The following is a 23,857-nucleotide window of genomic DNA, read 5'->3' as shown; positions in this document are numbered from 1 at the left end:
TCTCAGCAGTCGCTGTCATGCGTCCGTTGGCACATGGCCAATGTGCTTTCTGCGACAAGGCTGCACTTAGAATCTTGTTGGCAAAAGTCTCTCATGATGTCAGTTTGACAATTTTATTTGTCAGTCTATTATGTGAGACGCGTTTTTTTATTTCACGTATTTACTTCTTGGTTGCCAATTCATGACATTATTAGTACACACACACAAAATGAAGAAGAATCTACACCAGTAGTGACGAAAACACCCCTGAAACGCTGTGGCTTTTGCGTAGCGGAAAGAGCCGAATAAAATGGACGGCTTGGAACTTGCAACTTGGAAGCTTTGGCGTGTACCATACCAACCTCTGAAGCTGAGAGCTGAGACATTCTTCATTTCTTGTTTCGTTCAACTCATCATCAACGGGAAGCCATTTTGGGTCGTGCATAGTGGGAAGCCCAGCAGTGCCCATGCGTGCCACCTCGGGTCTTTTCCGATTCTTTTTCCTTTTCCTTTCAACGAACACGCCAGACGCTGAACACATGGCGTGACGGCGGTGACGCTGACGCAGATGTTAGGCTGCCCGAGTGTGGAAGCTCATGTCCATGGAGCCACGGGCCCGGGGCCTCTTCGGTTCAACTTATCAAGCCGGCTTGTCGACTAAAATTTATAGTATTTTTTTACAATAAATCAACTTTAGTTAGTTTATCAGTCGATTTTAATATCAGCTGAACAGGTCGATTGCTTTGCCCATTTCTTGTAAATCTGGTAGTACTAGTACTGTATATACACTATAAACTAGCAATAAAGGACAAACCAAATTTTCCATCATGCTCGTGGTTTCCTCCAGCGGTACCTCTCCCCGTCCATTTTTTTTTTTGACAAACATCTACGAAAGGCAGACTAGGACCCTGCCTTTATACATGTTATATCGAATGTTTGAACACATACGTAGAGTATTAAATATAGACTAAAAAATAATTAATTGCATAGATTACGACTACTTTGCGAGACGAATTTTTTGAGCCTAATTAGTTCATGATTTGACAACGTGGTGCTACAGTAATACATGCAATAATGATGGATTAATTAGACTTAATAAATTCGTTTCACGGTTTACTGACGAATTCTGTAATTTATTTTTTATTAGTGTTCGAACATCTCATGCTACACCCCCATGCAACGTCCAATGTGACATCCCAAAACTTTACATCCTGGATCTAACTAACACAAGGCCTAGGGCGCACACACATTCACACCTATTGATCTCTTGATGAAATATTAGATTGACAAAACTATTATACGCGTATAAATATCTTGCTGTCGATAAACATTTCACCTACTCCATCTACCTACAAAGAGAAGGACCTTTGGATTTCATTTATCCTCAAATACAACTAATGCCTCGTAGATGAGAGAGACATCAAAAACTTGAGCCAAGCAGGAAGAGAGGAGCCAATTTCTTTGTGCATAATAATACATGAGAGACATAACTCCTCTATCTCTCTAGACAATTTTTTTTTTTGAAAGATCCGGTTGCCCGGCATATATCGATAAGCAAGAAGAAGCGTAGCAGCGTCGATTACATGCGCGAGTAGCGCAGCCTAACGCAGTAGCACTGCGTAGGAGGAGAATCAAGAATGGTTTATTACTCGCTAACTAATGAACTACCTGGTTGGGCAAGGACTTTCCCTCCTGCAAGTAACCACAACGTGCATGTGTCTTTGATTTCAACAAACAGTGCCTGCATCGGTCTTCTTTGATCTCTGAACACCACTGCATTTCTTTGCTTCCAAATGCACCAGAGAGTTAAGATTACCAGTGTATGTGCTCTTTTAGTGCCTTCCGTGGCCAACTGATAGAACCATTCCTCCATGTCGTGCTTAGCCGTTCACTGGGAGTGATGTAGATTTGGGCAGTCAGACCATGCTGCAACTAGTTCCCAGACCTGCTGCGAGTAGGTGCACTCAATGAACAGATGTGTGGCCGTTTCCAAATTCCTTTCGCAGAGTGCGCGTAGTTATTTTTCCATTCCCGGAGTTGCAGACGAGCCGTTGTCCAGAGCTTATTTTTGTAGCAGCAGCCACATGAAAATTTTGCATCGTGGAGGCGCCCAGCTATCTCTCTAGACACGAGAGAGAAAAATATATAAATAAGAATACCTTATACATGAGACATATAGGATGCGATGGTATTTAAAAGTCAATATATTCATACTAATTCAATAATTTTACATATGGTTTTCTGTTTAAATAATGGCTCCTATGACACAACCAATAGTAATATCGGAGTGGCACTAGATACACTGGTAGTAAAAATAGAAGAGGCACGCTCTTTTTTACTTCATGTGTGTTAGATCTCCTTGTCACCTTGCAACCAACCCCTCATAGTAAAAAGAATCCTTTATATATACACAACAATTGTTCATAACTAAAGCATTTTTAGTTTCAACATAAAGGGACCGTGACGCCTAAGAGCAGGGGTGAATTAGGCAACTTAAAATTCTAACTCTAAACTATGGCCCCTTTTTCTAACCCTAGCAAAACCTATGCAATAGATAACATATCTAGATGTGCAACTATGGTTTTGCTAGAGTGTTGCTATCTCTACCGCAAACGTAGTAAAGTAATCAATGTAAATGCGGAAGCTAAAGAGCAAGGTAGAGATATGCAAACTCCCGTCGACGACTCCGGTATTTTTTCGAGGTATCGAGAAGCGCGTAAGCTTCCCCCTAGTCCTCGTTGGAGCCCATCGCAAGGAATTCCTCGCAAGGGCCAAGCTCCCGGTCGGGTAACTCCGTGAATAGCCTCGGGCCTTCCCCACGCACAAGTGGGTCTCCGACGTGCCTTCCAGCAAGCCTCTCTCGGATGCTCCCCGCCATCTTCACTATCAAGTTTCCGGCCAAAACGCCGCGGGCCTTGTTCCCTCCGGTACATGTGGCGGCCACACCACAAACGCGGTTGGTGTCATCTCGCAAGACTTCAAGCCCCTCCGATGTACAACACTTGTACTCGCAAGCATGGGGTGGCAAGAGGTATGCAAACCTCACTAAACACTAGGCATAAACCTAAAGCAAGCGCATAAGCAGTGGTCTAATCAACCTAAGCACTTCGCAAAGCACTTATGCTAATCACCTAATAAAACACTAAGCACTATGCATGTGGAGATCACTAAAATGGTGTATCAACACCCTTGGTATGTTTCCTCAGCTCCACACACCTCAAATGGCCGATTGGGGGGTTTATTTATAAGCCCCACTGAGAAAGTAGCCGTTGGGGTCGAATTCCTGCAAAACTGCTACTGACCGGACGCTGAATCGTCCTGACCGGACGTGTCCGGTCGTCCCGACCGTTGAGCCGGCAAAACACTGATCGGACGCTGGCTAGCGTCCGGTCGCCTGCCACCGGACGCGTCCGGTCACAGATATGCCGCTCTGAAACATTTCTGTACTCGATCGGACGCTGCGTTCCTGTGTCCGGTCGGTTGCCGCCAGCGTCCGGTCCTCGCGTCCGGTCGCCTGTCTGTCGAGCCACCGGTCCAGCGTCTGGTCGCGCTTTCAGCGTCCGGTCCTTGCGTCCGGTTGCATCTGCGAGATCGTTTCTTCGTGATCTTGCATACGGCTTGGTTCCTATCTTCATGTTTGGATTTTGCTTGATCTCTTGGGTCTTTTCTTATGCTCCTAAGGTCTTGCTTAAGGTGTTGATCATCAGATCATCACGTCGCCTTCGTCTAAGTCACGTCTTGCACCATGTTGGACTACAAAACAAATACTTGCAAATTCATTAGTCCAATTTGGTTGTGTTGGTCATCAAACACCAAAATCCAAAGTAAATGGGCCAAGGGTCCATTTTCCTTATAATCTCCCCCTTTTTGATGATTGATGCCAACACAACCAAAGCAAACAAATAATTAGAATTTGGAAGTTAAAAACTACCTACTTGCTAGGTTGCAATGCAAAGAGCAAGGTTATATGATACTAATTTGATAGATACTAATTGAAACTTTACTTAAAAGCTTGTCTTGCCCTTGCAAATGTCCCCATGTGATATTATGGATTAAAGCCTAGTGTTCTAAAAAAATCTTCCATTACTTAGACTAATCCATAATTCACTTTCCTCCTTTTCTTGGACCATTACCACTTGTAGACATCAAGTTGATGCTTGCCTTTGGTCCTTTAAATTCTCCCCCTTTGGCATCAAACACCAAAAAGGAAGACATTAGTAGCACAAGGGAGGGTCAAATTTCGTGATCCTTTGTGTATAGAATGAAATGGATCACAAAATTTGACTCTCACATTATATAGACTAAGCCCCCCCTAAATGTATGCATACATATGGTAGAAAGCAAAGCATATGCATAATTAGCAATTTATTGCACAAGAGAGTTTAAGCTAAATAATGCATGGAGAAATCATATAAATATGAAATGAAATCAACATGATGATGCCAATTGAAGAATGATGCTTAACTCCGGGGACTCCAATTTCCTTACAATGAGACTACTACACATGTGATAAGTTTGAAAAATTGATACTATTTGAAAAAGTGTTAGTCTCAAAGCATCCAAGTTGTAGAAATACTTCCCCTAAATATGTGCACACAAATGTAGAATACTTTGTAGAAATCATGCACATTGATTTTGGAATAAAAAATACCACTTGAAAGATGACATCTCATAAATGTGAGAATCATTTTCAAAATAGATATTCGGGAGAGATTATCTACAATTTGGACTTTGGCACATATTAGATGAACAATAGTAAGACAGGCTATGTGCCGTGCTTCTAAACAATTTTAAACCATGTAGGATTGCTCCAAGGAATAAGAATGTAACCGAGCAAGCCTACCATATGAAATACCTAGTGTATGCATGACAAAAGATATAAGCATGCAAATGCAAACCTAGGCATGAAGAGTAACTAGATGCTTAAAGATATCAATTTGTAGGAAAATCTAATTGCAAGAAGTACCAATTAAAAAGTAATAACATCTAGTTACCTAATATGGGAAGGAGAATTTGGGTCCATAGTATTCACTAACCCACTTGGCAATGATTTTGTCTATCATGATGCACCCCATGTAATGCACCCACACTTTGCCAAGTCTCTAAATTCCCCGAAGTCCGACGAACTTCTCACTTCCCTTTCGGGATCCAAACCTTCTTGGTGCTCTTCATGTTGGAAATGATTTCCTTTGGCACCCAAAAGCGTTTGACCCCATTGTTGGCTTGCTTGTTCACCTTGATGGCCACCACCTTGTCATTTTTCTTCTTCTTCAAGAGATAAGGTGTGTAGGCCTTCTTGTCCACCTTGTTGGTGTAGGTGTTGGAGAACTTACTTGTTTGCTTTTTCTCCTTCTTCTTTGCTCCTCTCCCATTCTTCACCTTGCACTCATAGGACTTGTGACCTTTCTTGTGGCACACGTAACAAACCACGGTTTGTCCTTCATCAAGCTTCTTCACTCCCTTGACGGTGTTATCTTGATGAAGTTGGGTTTGCTTCGCCTTGCCTTTTACTTGAATCAAGTCCTTGGTGAGGCGAGCTACTTCTTGCTTGAGTTGCTCATTCTCCTTTGTAACCTCTTGTGTGCATGCATCTACAATAACTTTCTCAACAGAAACTTGGTTGCACAAAGGTGAGTCTAAACATAAATCATTACAAGAAGTAGAGGCATCCTTTTTAGACATGTTAAAGATAGAACTTTTCCTTTTAGATGCCTTGGTGGGAGTTGTGCTAGCGGCTTCAAGATTAACAACTTTATTAGTTAGCTTATCACCATGTTTGCACATGATTTCTATTTTAGCAAGTAAACTATTATAAGCTTCCTGTGAGCTAGCTAACTTTTCTTTTAATTCTTTATTTTTCTTCAAAAGTTGCTCATCATTGATTGTGCATGCATTTATTGTTGTACTAGTCTCAAGTTTCTCAATTTTAGTAGATAGTTCAACATTTAAATTTGCAAAGTTTTCATATTGTTCAAGCAATTTTTTGTATGCTTCTTGTGAACTACCTAGCTCTTCTTTTAAATTTTTGAGCTTCTTTTGTTGACTAATGCAAACTTTAGCATATTTAAGATTTTGTTGCACAATTTTATCATAAGAAGTCAAATCATCATCACTATCACTCTCACTAGAGGATGAGCTTTTGTTACCTCGTGCCATAAGGCACACACGTGAAGAGCTTGATGATGAGTGCTTGCGGCCTCGCCTCTTGTGATGATGTTCTTCTTCACTTGAAGAATCATCCCATGACCTAATTGATGTGAGGGCTTGGTTCTTGCACGCCTTCTTCTTTGTCTTGGGTGTGGGCTTGTTTGGACAAACTTTCACAAAGTGTCCCGACTCGCCGCATCCGTAGCATCCTCTCTTTCTTTGCTCATTTCTTTGATTGGTGAAAATGAGATCTTGAATTTGGATGGGCACACCCTTGACATTGAGCCTTTGGATCATCTTCTCCACCTTGTTGATTAATTTGATTGATTCTTCATCAAGGTCGGAGGTGGAGGAGGAAGATTGATCATCATCACTTGAATCTTCATCATCATCATCATCCTCATCTTCTTCTTCACTTGAGGAGCTTGAGCTTGAGCTTGACTCAACTTTCTTGTCCTTCATCTTTTTCTTCTCGCTACAAGCGAGAGCTTTGCCTTTGCTTGATGAAGATGCTTCTCCTTGACCCATCTTACATGACATTTCAAATGCCACTGGCTTTCCAATGACAATGCCCGGGGTCATGGTGCTCAAGTTCTCCATGTTGTGAAGGATGGTGATGATGTTTGCATATTTCTTTTGTGGTAGAACAGAGATGATCTTCCTCACGATGTCCGCATCATCTAGCTTTAATAATCCTATTGAATGGAGCTCATTGCTGATTAGATTCAATCGAGAATATATATCACGAACAAGCTCATCATCATTCATAGCAAAGGAATCATAATTTTACTTGGCTAGACAATGTTTTTGCTCACGGACATTACTTGTGCCGTCATGGAGCTCTTGGAGTTTTAACTAAATTTCATGTGCCGTATTTAAGGTGAACACTTGGTTAAACACATCCATGCTAAAGGATTCAAACAAGCAATTTTTAGCTCTAGCATTGAAATGCATTTCTTTTTCGTCACTCTTTGTGGGTTTTTTGGGATTCTTGATGGGTTTCATCCCGTCATGAGTGACCCTCCATACACCCAAATCAACCGCCTCAAGGTGGTAAGCCATTCTAGCTTTATAGTATGGGAAGTTAGTGCCGTCAAATTTTGGAGGCCTAGCAATATCCATCCCAACCACTCTATAATAGCGTCGGCTCAACGACGGTTAAGCCAAAGGTCCAAATATGAGCCAACTGGCTCTGATACCAATTGAAGGGACCGTGATGCCTAAGAGGGGGGGGGGTGAATTAGGCAACTTAAAATTCTAACTCTAAACTATGGCCTCTTTTTATAACCCTAACAAAACCTATGCAATAGATAAGCTATCTAGATGTGCAACTATGGTTTTACTAGAGTGTTGCTATCTCTACCGCAAACGTAGTAAAGTAATCAATGTAAATGCGGAAGCTAAAAAGCAAGGTAGAGATATGCAAACTCCCATCGATGACTCCGGTATTTTTACCGAGGTATCGAGAAGCGCGCAAGCTTCCCCCTAGTCCTCATTGGAGCCCCTCGCAAGGAATCCCTCGCAAGGGCCAAGCTCCCGGTCGGGTAACTCCGTGGATAGCCTCGGGCCTTCCCCACGCGCAAGTGGGTCTCCGACGTGCCTTCCGGCAAGCCTCTCCCGAATGCTCCCCGCCGTCTTCACTATCAAGCTTCCGGCCAAAACGCCGCGGGCCTTGTTCCCTCTGGTACATAGTGGCGGCCACACCACAAACGCGGTTGGTGTGATCTCGCAAGACTTCAAGCCCCTCCGATGTATAACACTTGTGCTCGCAAGCACGGGGTGGCAAGAGGTATGCAAACCTCACTAAACACTAGGCATAAACCTAGAGCAAGCGCATAAGCGGTGGTCTAATCAACCTAAGCACTTCGCAAATCACTTATGCTAATCACCTAATAAAACACTAAGCACTATGCATATGGAGATCACTAAAATGGTGTATCAACACCCTTGGTATGTTTTCTCAGCTCCACACACCTCAAATGGCCGGTTGGGGGGTCTATTTATAAGCCCCACTGAGAAAGTAGCCGTTGGGGTTAAATTCCCGCGAAACTGCTACTGACCAGACGCTGAATCATCCTGACCGGACGCGTCCGGTCGTCCCGACCGTTGAGCCGGTAAAACACTGATCGGACGCTGGCTAGCGTCCGGTCGCCTGCCACCGGACGCGTCCGGTCACAGATATGCCGCTCTGAAACATTTCTGTACTCAATCGGACGCTGCGTTCCTGCGTCCGGTCGGTTGCCGCCAGCGTCCGGTCCTCGCGTCTGGTCGCCTGTCTGCCGAGCCACCGGTCCAGCGTCCGGTCGCGCTTCCAGCGTCCGGTCCTTGCGTCCGGTCGTATCTGCGAGCTCGTTTCTTCGTGATCTTGCGTACGGCTTGGTTCCTATCTTCATGCTTGGACTTTGCTTGATCTCTTGGGTCTTTTCTTGTGCTCCTAAGGTCTTGCTTAAGGTGTTGATCATCGGATTATCACGTCGCCTTCGTCCAAGTCACGTCTTGCACCCTGTTGGACTACAAAACAAACACTTGCAAATTCATTAGTCCAATTTGGTTGTGTTGGTCATCAAACACCAAAATCCAAAGTAAATAGGCTAAGGGTCCATTTTCCTTACACAACATACTCAGGAACTCTTAGATTCATAGAAAGAAAAAATATACAAAGAAAGTATAAGGTATGTCTGTTAAATCTATAATTTTATATATGGTTTTTTTGTTTTTATGTTCGCTGTTATACTACTGATATAATCGTCCTGTTCGTTTGGGCTGGTTTGGCTTATAAGCCATAGCTGAAAGTACTATTGGCTGGTTCGGTGTGAGAGAAAAATATTGTTCGTTGGCTGATAAGCCATGGCTTATAAGCTCGATACGAGCAAGCGAACAGGCTGAATAGCGGCAGTATCAGGTGGTTCCGCACGGACACAATAGCGATAGTATATCAGGTGATTCTTGATACACCAACATTAACTTTATAGATGGTTCTTCATACACCAATAATGACATAGAAAGAAAATTATGTAAAAAGCATAAGATATGTATGTTAAACTTTAAATTATATATATATATATATATATATATGTATATATATATATATATATGTATGTATGTATGTATGTATATGGTTTTTTGTTTTCACAGTCTGTTCCTCTAACACTAGCGGTAATATCATGTGACCCTAAAGCCTACATACACCCACAGTAAAAATGGGAGGGTGGGCTGGTGGCACTGGATCCAGCAGTAAAAACCGGAGGCAAGAGGCACACTCCCCCTCCTCTGTCCTCTTCCTCTTGGGTTAGCTGTGTCGTCGGCCCCTTCTCCACTCGCAACCAAACCCTCGCACACAGCCGCAGCACCAAATCTCGTCGCCGCCTCCGGAACTCAAGCGCGCCGCCGCCGCCGCCGCTGGCGGGGACCACGAAAGGACGCGCCGACTCCGGATCTGCGACTCGCCGGGCTCCGAACGCACGCCACTGAACGGACGCGGGGCTTGGCTGCTCGATCGCACCGCCCGGAAAAAGGGAGAGGCAGTGCCCCGCCGGATTTAACCAGACACACCGAACGCGCAGCTCCTCCGGGCCAGGGGCCGGAGAGAATCCATGCAGCCGAGGTCCCGCATTCGGGGCCGTGACCCGCCGCCGCCGCTGCCGTCGGGAGGACGCTACCGTCGCCGATCCCCGGCCCCGCCGTCACCGCGCCACCAGCGCCGCCCGCGTGACCCGCTCCCTCCCCAGCCGAAGAGGCGCAGCTCCGAGCTGCCGCCGCCGCGGCGATATGAGGAGAATCCGAATCCCCTCCCCAACGGCTTCGCGGCCGCCGCCGCCGCCGCCGCCGCCGAGAGGCGTTCGCGCGGCGACATCCTGCTCGAGGCCGGCCGCCTGGCCGCTCACTACTTGGTCGCCAAAGGCCTCCTCCCCGAGCACGTTCTCCTGGCGAGGGAGGACCCAAATCACAATCCCGGTTACCGCCCCGAGCCCCCCGCTCCCGTTCCTGCTCCGGTTCCCGCTCCCGCTCCCCCTCTGGCTCCGGCTCCGGCTCCCTCCAGCTACGGGAGGAAGAGAGAAGAGAACGACGGCCCGAGGTGGCGGCGGAGTGGAAGTGGAGCCGGGGACCTGGGCCGTGTCTCAAAGTGGGACGACGACAGGGAATCCAAGAGGTCGGGGTGGGACATGAGGAGCCACAGCTTTGACGGGAGGCGCAAATACAACGATGGCGGTGGCGGTGATGCTGACCGGGGTGGCCGCCGGACACGTGACTACAATGAGCCGAAGAGACCACCAATGTCAAGGTCCTATTCCTATAACGATCGCCGGGCTTCGGCTGATGGCAGAGTAGATCGAAGGAGGAGAAGTAGGAGCAGAAGCAGGAGCAGGAGCAGAAGTAGAAGCAGGACCAGGAGCTACTACAGTTGCAGCAGGAGAGATCCAGATTTGCGATCCGGCACTCGTGATTTGGATCGCACCAAGGTGCCAGACTCCGGCGTTGTTCCTGCTGCTGGTGGTGATGGAGGCGTGCACAATGCGGGTGTCGATGAAATACCAAGGCAGCTGAAGGTTCCTAGTTCAGTGGTGGTTATGGAGATGAATGACAGTGCTGTTGAAGCTGTGGCTATTGAAGATAAGCAGGTGGACTCAGAGACTGCTGGACTGGATCATGCTCAAGACATGTCTGAAGGTGAGGACGGTGAGTTTGCAGAAGAGATTTCTGAAGACGAGGATGGTGAGTTTGCAGCCTCTGACTTGAATGATGAAGATGGTGATGAAATGGATGACACCCAGAGCCAACCGTCTGATGTGCATGTTCATATATCTGAATCTATTGAGGAACCTGTCCATAGACAGTCCCAGATCAGCAATACTGAGGAGGGAATGGAAACTGGCATTGCACACATGGATGCATGTATGGTAGAGCCATTGGCAGAGAACAATGTTTGCTCTGAAACAAGGTATGAAATGGAGGCTCCACAAAATGGAGCTGAAACTGCTGTTGGTGTTCTTTATAGAGATGAACAAGAGCAACCATTGACAGAGGATAATGGTTGCTCTGAAGTAAAGTATGAGATGGAGACTCCACAAAATGGAGCTGAAACTGCTGTTAGTGATCTTTATAGAGATGAACAAGAGCAACCATTGACGGAGGATAATGGTTGCTCTGAAGTAAAGTATGAGATAGAGGCTCCACAGAGTGAATTTGGAACTGGTGTTGGTAATCTTGATAGAGATGAACAAGAGCAACTATTGGCAGAGAATAATAATTGCTCTGAAGTAAGGTATGACACGGAGGCTCCACAAGGTGAGGTCGAAACTGGTGTTGGTGGTCTTAGAGATGACCAAGCGCCACAGTTGATGGTGACCGATGGTTACTCTGAATTAAGATATGAAACAGAGATTACACAAACTGAAGTTGAAACTGTTGTCGGTGATCTCAGTAGGGATGAGCAAGAGCTGCCAGCTTGGTACAAAATTTTCGATCTCAATGTCATTGAAACTCCAGTGGGCTGTGAGGTTTCCGAGATTTCTTGCGGTCATCCAGCAGATGATCTTTGTGATTCTGTGCCTGATTTAGTTGGTCTGGTGAACCAACAAGCAAACGATGATACTTCAGAAATTCAAGGTCAAGATGATCATGCAGGGGCCAATCAAATGTTGGAGGATGAGTCTGATTTGAATAACTATGATCTGAACAATGAGGCCGATGAACATGCACAGGATGATACTTCAGAAAATCAAGTTCAAGACGAGAATGCAGAGGATAATCACCTACTGGAGGATGGGCATGATTTGACGAAGTATGATGTGAACAATGAGGCTGGTGAGCATGCACATGATAATCACCTGGTGAACAATGCGGAAATACTTCTAAATCATAGTATAGTTGTGCGTACTTCAGATAATTGCCATATGAACAATGAGAAAATGCTTCTAAAGCAAAATGTGGATGAGCAACAGATGGAGAACGAGCAGATGCTTATAGATCAGGTCAATAATGTTCAAGTTCTGGATAGTCACCATGTGAACGATGAACAGATGCTGCTAGGTCATGGTGCGGATGATCATCACCAAATGGAGCCAAATCCCATGGCTTTTCCTTTGGGTGCTCATGATTTGGATAACTACTATCTGAGCAGCAAGCAAATACTTCTGAATAATGATGCAGACCAACATGCAGGAGATATACACCATTTGAAGGATGGGCAAATTATTTTAGATGAGGCTGCAGATGGACAAGCTAGAGTTCACAATATGGGCAATGGGCGAACAATCCCTGTAATTGATCTGGAAGATGATTATGCACAGCAGTCTGCCAGCAGAAATGCAGGAGAATATCTAGAATCCATGTAAGCTTTTTTTTAGATTCTTTCTATGGTAGTCTTGAGCGGGAGGAAAATCCGTGACACCTGGACATGTTTGCTGTACAGAAGTGATACCTCGCATAAATACGCGGATAATGTTCTACAAGAACATATGTGTTCTCAAGACTAGCAAACCTCAAGTTTTCCTGACAATCTTCAGGCTAACACACAAGCAGCTTCTTCTACAACTGTCATACCAGATTTTCGAAATTGGTGTACTGGAAAGGATGCTGTGAATGCACAGGTAAGAATGCTATTTTATTTAGATACCTGTTCTTATTCTTCTTGCATTGAGCAAATCATTTTCTTTTATAAGAGCATCAAGCAAAGCATTATGATTGGCAAGTAAATTGTTAGTAGATCACTTACTGTCTAATGCTAGGAGTTCGATTCTGATCTTGAACTCTTCATATGTTCAAGGCAAAATTCATGCTCATGTCTATTGTTGTTTGTTATTACTTGCAACTGTCGCTGTTCTTCTTGACTGCAGTCGGTAACATTGCATTAATCTATGTGATCCATTTCTTCAGGTGATTCCCATTTCCCAGTGATGATGATGTGCTGTATATTGGATTCAATAATATGCCATTAGGTGCGTACTCCCACTTCTTTGTGTTTTCCTTTCTCAGCATGCACTCTTCTTGCCATACTTACATATTCACATCTATTTAGTCTAGAGGATGAAAAAGGTATCACCATCCCTACTTTATTGTGGTGTGGTCGTACCACACCAGCAAGTATATAATGTTTGAGACAACATTGTACATCTCTATTTATTTTCCAAACAAGTAATGTTGGATGGGAATGTACTCATCAGAATTGTAATGTACTAGCCACAAACCCCCATGCTAGTTGTGATGAGCTTTTTAGGCCAGACCCGCACTTCTGCATTAAAAATCTTACATGTAGCATTTCAATGCACATTGTAATATGTGTACTCTACTGAATCCACTGAGATTCATTACCATCTTTTGGAGCCACAGTGAATAAATTGAAATTTATTGGGCTCATCAATGTGTTATGTTTTTTAGATGCTGGTATGCTTGATTTTTTTTTTTTTTTTTTTTTTTTTTTTTTTTTTTTTTTTTTTTGCTATGTTAACATTTATGTGCTTGGCACTTGTAAATAGCAGAGGCATGGAATTTGTTCTTTAACTGAAGACGATGTTTAGTTGGAAACATAAAATAATGGATTTATGCTGTTTTTAGATGCTTGAACTCTGCACGCAACCACATATAGTATTTGACTATGCAGTGAACCCTGGGTTGTATATATCTAAATGATGAAAATTGCTGTTTATTACTGATGAACAGGCATATTCCACTTTGGATAAATTGAAATCTGTTTTCTGAAATGAAGCAACCGAATGCTTCAAAGTCTATTGATTTCTCCCATTAGTTTATCTATATATGGTTCGCTAGTCATGGTTCAGGTTGCCTTACTGCGTGCATGTGGTGCTGTGGGACAATAACAAGTATACTATTCAATCTTTCTGTTCCCTAATTTTTGAACAAAAAGCTCTTTTTTCTTATTGGATATCAGAGAATATTGCAGTTTACTTTGCTATGTAATAGCTGCATTTTCTGCAGTTTTGCTTTTGTCATCATCGCCATCTAACTTATTTCCTTCCCTTTGTTTTCCCTTGTTTCCTCAGATGTTATGAATGTCTAGGACCTGCCATCCTCTGAGCTTGGGAAATCCTTATGAGCCCTGGGACCCTTGCAGTTTGTGCATTCAGACCCTACACCAGAAGACTATGGGAAGACTGCACCAGACCGGTTGCTGAAGTTAGTTAGTCGACTGGTCATTGTTCTGTATGTTGTGCAGTAGTAATTTCTTTTAGATTCCTATTGTTCAAGTTTTTTTTCTAGGGCTCCTCATTAACAAGTTCGTTTAGTGATACTTCTGACCCCCGAGATGTAGTTGCGATGTCAGTATGTCTCAGTAGCTGAATAGATCGTTTTTTTCACTAGAAATGATTCGGCCGTTTTGTGCTGCGCCTGCTCTTACTCTCCAGCTTTTCAATGAAACTGTGAAGTGCATAGAGAATATGCTTGACGTGCAGCTCGTCAGGCAGAGGCTGTTGCTTGCACGGGAGTAGCAATCCACTTCATTCGATTCTGACCTACTCCGTAACTGAAGCATGCAGTACACATCTGCAGTAGGCGGTTTCCTGCCTTGTCGAGATAGGTGGATTTTTATCCTGGATCTGCCGTTGCCGTTTGTGGCGTGATACGGCAACGGCGTTTCTGGCGTGATCTCATCGTCTCCACGGCATTTCTATTGGCCCACTGCCGACCACCGTAGCTCTTGTCCAGATGTGCCTCGTTTGGCTCTGTGTTTTGCTGCCAGGAGACCCTAGCCGGCCGTGAGGATTCAAAGGTAGGAGTAACGTCTTTGTGAACGGGGCCCAGATGGGTTTGGTTCCATTTCCAACGCCGGTGATGAGTACACAAAAGAAAGTGCCCTCGCTTTCGTGTACCAGAAAAAATGCCTCGATGGAAGGAACTGAAAGCCGGAGTGAGGTGCAGTCTGGGACTTTAGAATCACTTGTCTTTCTTGTCTCTTTCTTACAAAAAAAAAAGAAGGAATCGCTTTTCTTTAGAAGCCTGGGCGAATTTAGTTCACCTTTCATATCAAGCCACGCTTCAAAAGCTATTCCTCCTGTCTATTCTAAAAAAAAACACGAATCCGAGATGGGCCATAACCATTTATCTTCTTTATATCTCGGAGCTTTCAAAATTAGATGTAGCTCTACAAATAACAAAAATCCCTAAAACATTTTAATTGATGTTTAAGTATGTTTTAAAAACCTTTCACAACAAAAATATGAGATGCAACTAACACAGATGCCACATACATTAACGTTAAACACATTAATTCTAGTTGCGTATTACATTTTTTATTGTGGAAAGTTTTCAAAATACACTTATACATCAATTAGAATGTTTTGGGAATTTACAGATTTTTTCAAAATATTTTAATTTTATAGAGCTAAATCTAATTTTTGAAAGGGGGTAGATATATTTTCATGAGAACTAAATATTTAATTTAGATTTTTATCCAAATCTACCTCTATTTTTTGAAACTTTTAAAAACTTAAAGAGAATTTCTGTGATTTTAAAAAAATATCAAATATTTACAGTATTTTTTAAATATAAAAAAAAACCGCTTTCAAATCCACTTAAAAGCAAGCTATTGTCTAACCGGACGTGGCCCCCGAGACAAAATCCCGACCCGACCCGACCCAACCCAACCCAGCCCACATCCGAGGAGCCACCGCAAGTCCGCAACCGCATGCCACTGCGCCGCCTCGCGCCTCTCCTAGCGAGCCCGCGCCGCCGCCTGCGCTCCTCCCTAAACCCTACCCTCGCCGCCATGTCCCCGGCCGCCGCTCACCTGGCCACGGCCGCCGGCCCCGACGAGGACCTCTGCGCGAGCGCCGCGGGGTCAGAAGCGGAGGACCTCGCTCCGGCCCCGCCGCTCCCGCCGCCGCCGGTGTCCGCGGAGGAGCGGGTGGAGCGCGCGTGGGCGCACTGGAGGCGGCTGGGGTCACCGCGGCTGCTGGTGGCGCCGATGGTGGACAACTCCGAGCTCCCCTTCCGCATGCTGTGCCGCCGCTACGGCGCTGACGCGGCGTACACGCCCATGCTCCACTCCCGCATCTTCTCCGAGAACGAGAAGTACAGGTCCATGGAGTTCACCACGTGCAAGGTAATTGATGCATAGGAGCTTCCGATCCGCTACCGTAGCAACTGGGTGTGATTTTAACTTAAGGTGGATGATGTTGTGGTATACCTTATGCTTAATTTGCCATTACAATCCAGACTGGTAGAAGAATAGCTTTTCTGTAGATGCAGATATGTTTAGACAGTTTTGCAGTTTGATTTTAATACACTTCCAGATTTAAGTGGTAGAGTCTTACCGCCTGTGACCGGAAGGTCCTTGGTTCGAGTCGCGGTCTCCTCGCATTGCACAGGCGAGGGTAAGGCTTGCCACTAACACCCTTTCCCAGACCCCGCACAGTGCGGGAGCTCTCTGCACTGGGTACGCACACTTCCAGATTTAAGTGGTAGTTCGGGATGGGCAGAATTTACTGAAGTATTAGGCCCATGTTTGGACCGGTGAAGCAAAGAATTGTTATGCTTGGTAACGATTGTTTGAACATTAGGGTCGTTTGACAGTTACATGATTCGGTTGACAGTTACATGATTTGGTCTATTCTTATGTTATTTTGCAGAGCTTGTTGTTTTTGGTTATGAGTTGTATTTATCTTGCTTGGAATGTAATGTCCATTGCACCTTATACAGGAGGACCGCCCACTTTTTGTTCAGTTTTGTGCCAATGATCCTGACATTTTGTTACAAGCTGCAAAGATGGTGGAACCATATTGCGACTATGTTGATATCAATTTTGGGTAATGTGCAATTCTTTATGCTGGTATACTGATTTTTTAATTCATATTTACTTATCTAGTGCTTGATTGTAATTTACTCCACCTCTGGGATGGCATAAATAATTTACTGACATAAACATCGTATACTCCTCTACAAAAATAATCTGCCCTGGACCAGTGTAATAGATAGACAGCTATGGGCATTTAGCGGTAGGGTTCTCCTAAGGCTAAGATCTAGGTATAGCCGGCTTAAACGGTTAAACTGAACATGAGTACAAATAGTGTCATACTGCCTAAAACAGCTATAGCTGGCTATAGCGGCACCTATAGCCGGCTATTTGTTTCCTTGTCCTGGACAAAGTCGTTGAGTAACCTTGTTAGTGGTGCCTCAAGCGTGATGTTAGTGCTACACAAGATCACAGGTGATGCTAACGTGATGAAACCATGCTAGGCCATTCTCTGCACACTCGACTCAAAACCTGCTACTTTAAATTTATCTGCCGCTAACTGCTTGCTTAGAGCACTAGTGTTGAATCTTCCATGGGTACATTTCTAGTTAACATATATCATTTCCCCATATGTAGTATTGCTTGAAAATATGGTTCCATACTCTTCTGAATTGCGTTAATATATTGCCTTGCAGTTGCCCACAGCGTATTGCAAGACGGGGTAACTATGGAGCATTTCTCATGGACAACCTTCCCCTTGTAAAATCCCTTGTGCAGAATCTGGCAGCTAATCTTCATGTTCCAGTCTCAGTTAAGATTCGCGTATTTCCACGACTGGAAGACACATTAGCCTATGCGAAGATGCTTGAGGAAGCTGGTGCTTCTCTTGTGGCTGTCCATGGTCGGACAAGAGATGAAAAAGATGGGAAGAAATTTCGAGCTGACTGGGATACCATCAAGGCTGTGAAGGATGCTCTTAGAGTACCCGTTCTTGCAAATGGAAACATTCGCCATATGGAGGATGTGAAGAACTGCCTGGAACATACTGGTGCTGATGGCGTGCTTTCAGCTGAAACTCTTCTAGAAAACCCAGCACTTTTTGCTGGTTTCAGGACAAAGGAATGGAAAGAAGATGGTGGTGAGAATGGAGATAGTGGTTTGGACCAGACTGATCTAGTGATTGAATATTTGAAGCTGTGTGAGCAGTACCCTGTGCCATGGAGAATGGTTAGATCCCATGTCCACAAGATGTTGGGGGACTGGTTTAGGGTGCATCCAGAGGTGAGGGAGGAACTCAATAAGCAGAATAAACTCACCTTCGAATGGTTGCATGACATGGTAATGAGGCTGAAGGAGCTCGGTGGAAGAGTACCACTTTACAGAAAGGAGAGTGCACTAGAGACAACATTAGATGGGCTAGCCTCTAGCAATGCTTGACAGGTTTGATATTTGCAGCCTATCATTATTGTAGGTGATAGATGTAAACTGAAGCCTAGTGTGCCAAGTTTTGACCTGTTATAGTACAGACTGGAAGATATTGTTGTACTACAATTAAACCTCTTGATTGTTACTCGATTAGTATATTTTTGAGCAGCTACAATACAACGGCTCACCTCATGTTGTAACAGCTGACATGTAAATTTTGATACACCAATACACCATTACACGTTCTCAGACTTCGCAAAGCTCTGTTACCGCATTTATGCAGGCCAACATGTTTGCACACATGACACATGGTCTGCTGCGCATATATTACATAGAACCTCTGGCGTGCAAAGTACACAAGCAGGAATCTGTAAACTATCACCAGGCTTAGAATTCTCTCTATTGGTGGTTATGAACACACTTAATACTACTGCTGCAGCAATGACAAAACCATGTACAGTACTATCAATGCTGATGGACGCAAGAAGAGAAAAGAACCCTACTGCTTGCCGATCTGAAATGAACAAATGGTGGTCATTACAACAACGGTTCTTCGAGCAGCTCCGGCCGCCAATCTGACTTCTCGGCGTACATCACCCCTTCGTCGTTCTTGGAGAAGGTCAGCCGCACGTCCCAGTGGAGCGATCTCAGGAGTTTCTCCACCTCGCCGACGGCGCTGGCCTCGTCGCGCACGATGATGCTGCCCCCCGGCCTGACGATCCTGTCCACCTCCACCACCACCGGCAGAACCGCGCATCTGAAGAAGACGGCCATGTGCATCATCAAGCTAGAAAGAGGATGCGAAGGAGACAGACAGACTAGTGTTGCTGCCCACTGACCTCTCTTTGATCTTGGAGAAGAGGTGATCGGCGTGCAGGAGGTCATAGGTTCTCGGGTAGGTGCTGAAGGACTCGCACCAGTCATGGTAGATGCCCAGCAGCCCGCGCTCGAAGATGACCGGCAGTGTGTCGGGCGCGTCGACGTTCACCACGTTCATCACCCAGATCTTCTTCTCCCGGAGCGCAGCCGCGAAGCTGAGACAGAGAGAGGCAGCCATGGCGTCAGCACGATTGTCAGAGCTGATCATGGCCAGTGGTAAGCAACAGTGATTACCCTCCGTATGCAGCTCTCATGTCCATGACGTTCCTGACCCTGGACCAGTCGATGCCCAGGCCGTTGAGGTAGGACCCGTCGACGACGCGCCGCCAGTGGTCGTGGTCCACCGTGAAGTCCTCCGGCGCCGTTTTCCCGTACACCCCTGCCTGTGAGCCGTTGAGCCAGTACGGCGGCGTCCGCACCCGCCGCGGCCACTCGGCGGGCCACCGCGCGCCGCGCTCCCACGGGCCCGTCGGCACGCGGTGCACGCACGAGTTGAGCCGGATGTACCACGCGGCGTTCGCGTCGTCGTCGTCGGCGCACATCGGCGGCTGCTGCCGCTTCCTGGCCTCGTAGCACTCGTTCGTCGTCGGCTTCCGGTAGAAGGCCACCCCGACGCCGTTGAGCCGGTCCTTCTTGATCGACGTCAGCTCCCAGCACAGGGATTTCGTCAGGGACGTCATTGCTGTACGTGCAGGTGAACAGAAACTCCATTAGCCACCTTTCCTGTCAGCTGGCTCTGATCGATCGGTTCATGGTATGGCGGCGAATGGTCGGAACTTTACGTGCCTTTCCAGATCTCGACGTCCTCCGTCAGCTTCTGGTACACCGGCGTGGCGGACCAGACGAAGAAACCGCCGGGGCGCAGGACGCGGTTCAGCTCGAGGAGGAGAGCGCCACCTGCACGGGGACACGGCAATCTCGGCATCGTCAGCAAGGGATCTCGGAGGACGCACAGTGGAATGGGGGCGGCGACGCGGCGCACCGTCGGCGTGCCAGGGGACGCGGCAGCGCGCGCAGTGGACGAGGTCGAACGACTTTCTGGGGAAAGGCAGGCGCTTGGAGCCCATGACGGCAGAGATGGCCGGGATCCCGCGCTCGAGCGCCATCTGCACCTGCGCCTCGTGCTCGTCCTTGGGCGCGAACGACATGGTCACCACGTCGCGCTCGAACAGGTAGCCGCCGAAGCTGGCCACGCCGCAGCCGACGTCGAGCACCACCCGCGTGTGCTTCCCCCACGCGATGGCGCGGACGGACTGGCCAAACAATGCAGAGTAACCTCCTTACCCTACATACAATTTCTACCGGAGCGATCGAAACAGACAAACCATGGCCTGTCCATTGGCCATTGGTGGTGCATGGTACCTGCTGCAGGAAGTCGATGTAGTGCAGCGCGCCATGGATGAACTGCGTGCCACCGCCGGGGAAGGTCAGGTACTGCCCGCTCACCTTCACCCAGTTCTGGTGGCCCTTCACCTCCACCAGCTTCGTGTGCGGGACATTGCTGTACCATACCTGCACGTACGTCGCCGCCGGCACGACGAACGGCCACGAGTCAGCAATGCATTGCCGCATGGGGATCTAGAGACACGGACGGACGTACCCTGTCTCGGCTCTTGGGCCACTCGATGGGGCGGCGGTAGCCGCTGGGGAGCGCGACGAGGCACGTCGGGCCCTCGTCGGGGCAGTGCCGCTCCCGGTGCTCGTACCGCCGGAAGTTCTCCGGCCGCAGCTTCTTGATGGCCTTCTCGTTGTCCAGGCACGGGATGTAGTCGGCTCCGGCCTTCACGTTGCACACCCGCCACTCGTGCTCCTCGCCGCCGCCGTTCTCCGCGCCGTTGCCGTCGTTCTCGCCCCCCTCCTCGCGGCGGTCCGTCTCCCGGTGTGACTCGTCGGCCTGCGTCGCCCACGCCTTCTGCTCCTCGGCGCGGTCTTCGGCGACGAGCGAGTCCTCGACGCTGAGGCCGTCGTCCTGACTGGCATTTCCGTCCGCGCCCCTCGTGTGCTCCGACTCCGACACGGCCGGCTTGTCGCCATCGACGCCGTCGGCATCTCCGCTGGACCCCGACACCGACGACGAGCGCGTCTCCTCTTCGCCCTGCGGCTGCTCCCTGCCTCGTTGTTCCTCCTCCGTCCCTTCGTCGCCGCCGTCGGCCTGCGGGTCCTCCTGCGCTTCCCGGCGCAGCTGGTTCCCGGCAGCGGCCTGCTGCTCCTCGAGCGCGCTCTGCTCCTCCTCTCGCTGCCTCTGCCCCGCGTTGCTCTCCTCCTCGATGCCGCCGTCCAGGTTCTTCTCCTCGACGGCAGCGAAGGCGGCCCGGGCCCGCTCGTGCGGCATCTCCAGCTGCGGCTCCTGCTCCTGTTCTCGTTGCTCGCGGCTGCTCTCTTCCAGCACGGCTGCTTCTCGCTCCTTCTCCTCCTCCTCCTCCCCGCCGCGAGCGCTGGCGGCCTCGTCGTCTCCGGCGGCCACGTGGCCACCGTCCTCGCCTTTCACATCCTCCAGGCCCGCCGCGGAGACCCTGTGCTCCTCCTCCACACCCGCCGCCTCGTCCAACACACGTTCCTCGTGAGGCCTGGCGTGCGGGTCGTCCAGCGCTGCCACCTCAGCGACGGCGCTCAGGTCGTCGGGCCGCGGCTCCTCCTCGGCCCCAACGGCCTTCGCCGCGGCGGGCGTGTCTCGGGCCTCCACCCCGCGCGGCGGCGCCGGTGCGGCCCGCTCCCTGGTGACCTCGTACGCGAACGAGGAGCGCGTGGTGTGGCGGTACGCGGTGACCGTGGCGGCGTCCCCGTCGGCGGCCGCGGCGGCGGAGGAGGTGGACGTGAGGAAGTAGGCCCCCGAGACGCACAGCGCGACGAGCAGCGCCGTGGTGGCGTAGTAGACGCAGGCGGACGCGGCGGCGGCCGACGACGCCGAGGACGACGCGGCGCCGCGCTTCGCGCCGCCTGCGCGCGAGCCACGGGCACCGCCCCCGGCCATGGATCGGTCCCGCATGCAGGGGTAGCAGATGGGAGTCGCCTGGCGCGCGCGCGGTCGAGTAGTTTGATGATTAGAGAAAAAAGTTTGGACGTGGTGGGGTTAATGGCTAATTAGGTTTGCTCGTTTTTTTGGCAAACACACAAGTGACGGGACGCGTAATCCCGGGAACATGGGGTGATCCCGGCGCGTCGGGGGTGGTCAGACGTGAGGATGACATGTGGGGCCTCCATGAGCTGCGTTGCTTAACAAGCGGACGAGTGGCATTTCCGTCGCATGCATGGCGCGTCGTCGTCGCCCGGTCGCCTCTGTCCAGGTCCTCTTCTTACGCCCTTCACCTTCGCATCATCTGCCTCCACACCATGTTTTTCTCTATATAAGGAATTGTTTTTGATAGGTACATAATGAATAATTTCCGTAAAAAAAGTGTAGCCAAATACAGTTGTGGTTTGCCAACCAAGTACCAAACTCTTGCCTATAATGAAAGTAAAAAAAGTGTCAAGATTAGTTGACAAAATGAGTATAGTAGTGGATGCCATGGGAGGAATCCTAACACCATCTTAAACACCTAGGCGTCCCATTGCATTGCCACAAGGATAAAACAAAGAAAATATTTTGAAAACCAACACAGTACACATCTAGAAACATAAAACAGAGAAGAAAAAAGGTATAGCAAGACACATGGTGTAAGACATTAAATTATCTTCTAGAGAATCAAAACAAAAAGGGGTGCACTTCTTAGAGTTTTCCACCATCTAGTCCATGTCCAATTCAAGGTGTGAATATTCTTTAGGTAAAAAAAAAAGCTTATTTTCAACTTTCAGCTTGCACGACAGTCTTATTTTCACCCTAAATTATGAAATTACTAGGTACCAAGCATCCTCCATTAGTTCAAAGTGGACAAATTTGGTCCTCTAATTGGTTTCAAAGGTTATTTCCAAATTTCTAAATATAATAAAATTTTAATTTCATAGAAAAAACAAAAATATCTTACTTTAAATAAGAAAAATATGAATCTAATACCAAAAGTGTTATCCATTTGTTGGTGCTATGTTCTAAGATATTTTAGTTCTTAATTCTTCATGTTCTTATGTTTCATTACATGGGCAATAAAATAATAAGAACTTAAACAAATAAATTTTGAGTAACTCTCACTAGTGTAAAATCATCAGAGGCGACACCTGTGTCCGCCTCTATGGTATGGTCCCTACTAACCAGAGATGGCATAGGCAGGCTACAGTGCCTGTATTTGCAAATAAAAAAAAGCATCACCACCCATGTAGAGCCCACAACCGAGCCATCCACCGATGAGCTCATTACCGGTTCCAATGTGCATGTTGTCGTCCTGTGTCAGATTCATAAACCTGGGATCCCCAATGAACCCGCTTTCCTGCAATACTTGATCCAGCAGGCGGCGTAGTGACAACGCGCGTCTGGGCTGGCCCAGATACACAATAACAGGTCAAGACCATGATCTAGTCCCCGACCGGCACCTCCGGCCACGAGACCTGGTCGGAGCCCCGACCAAAAGGCCTGGCCGAGGTGGGACCGTAGTCCGACTCTGACCCCGTTCCTCCGACCGGGAATATGTCAGACCTTTGCTCGTCTCTCTTTCCCGATCAACACGGTCGTGGCCGATTGAGAACGACCGACCAGGACGCCTGCTCGGTGTGGGCCCGGGGAGCAGACGGAGCAGATAAGGTAAGGCGCTCAAGTCAACCGTAATATCGAGGACCATACCCTGCCATGCCCTGCTCACCTGCAGGACG

The 23,857-nt window shown here is 47.6% G+C and overlaps 3 protein-coding genes across 4 annotated transcripts; 2 read left to right on the top strand and 1 right to left on the bottom strand.

Annotated features, from left to right (window-relative positions):
- Positions 1-9,400: 9,400 nt before the first annotated feature.
- Positions 9,401-14,460, top strand: LOC136520531 (uncharacterized). Of its 2 annotated transcripts, none has more exons than XM_066514083.1 (4): positions 9,401-12,457; positions 12,542-12,716; positions 13,003-13,064; positions 14,127-14,460. In XM_066514083.1, the coding sequence occupies exons 1-2, from the start codon at positions 9,720-9,722 to the stop codon at positions 12,600-12,602; spliced, it is 2,799 nt and encodes a 932-aa protein (XP_066370180.1). In that variant the 5' UTR covers positions 9,401-9,719; the 3' UTR covers positions 12,603-12,716; positions 13,003-13,064; positions 14,127-14,460. The 2 variants fall into 2 exon arrangements, with proteins under 2 accessions (XP_066370180.1, XP_066370179.1); XM_066514082.1 differs by having other exon boundaries at positions 12,539-12,716.
- A 1,287-nt stretch (positions 14,461-15,747) lies between these two features.
- On the top strand, positions 15,748-18,262 carry LOC136521667 (uncharacterized). Its single transcript, XM_066515423.1, has 3 exons — positions 15,748-16,186; positions 16,783-16,889; positions 17,512-18,262. The coding sequence occupies exons 1-3, from the start codon at positions 15,770-15,772 to the stop codon at positions 18,251-18,253; spliced, it is 1,266 nt and encodes a 421-aa protein (XP_066371520.1). The 5' UTR covers positions 15,748-15,769; the 3' UTR covers positions 18,254-18,262.
- A 507-nt stretch (positions 18,263-18,769) lies between these two features.
- LOC136521666 (probable methyltransferase PMT24) lies at positions 18,770-22,167 on the bottom strand. The gene is made up of 7 exons (XM_066515422.1): positions 20,721-22,167; positions 20,483-20,632; positions 20,103-20,373; positions 19,907-20,017; positions 19,355-19,802; positions 19,081-19,275; positions 18,770-18,998 (listed from the first exon to the last, which is right to left on the bottom strand). Exons 1-7 carry the CDS (start codon positions 22,104-22,106, stop codon positions 18,779-18,781), a joined length of 2,781 nt encoding a protein of 926 aa, XP_066371519.1. The 5' UTR covers positions 22,107-22,167; the 3' UTR covers positions 18,770-18,778.
- Between the last annotated feature and the right edge of the window lie 1,690 nt (positions 22,168-23,857).

The sequence above is a fragment of the Miscanthus floridulus genome, chromosome 18, assembly GCF_019320115.1.
Source record: "Miscanthus floridulus cultivar M001 chromosome 18, ASM1932011v1, whole genome shotgun sequence".
Classification (NCBI taxonomy): domain Eukaryota; kingdom Viridiplantae; phylum Streptophyta; class Magnoliopsida; order Poales; family Poaceae; genus Miscanthus; species Miscanthus floridulus.
The sequence above is the reverse complement of the archived record's forward strand: the minus strand, read 5'-3'. Positions and strand labels throughout refer to the sequence as shown.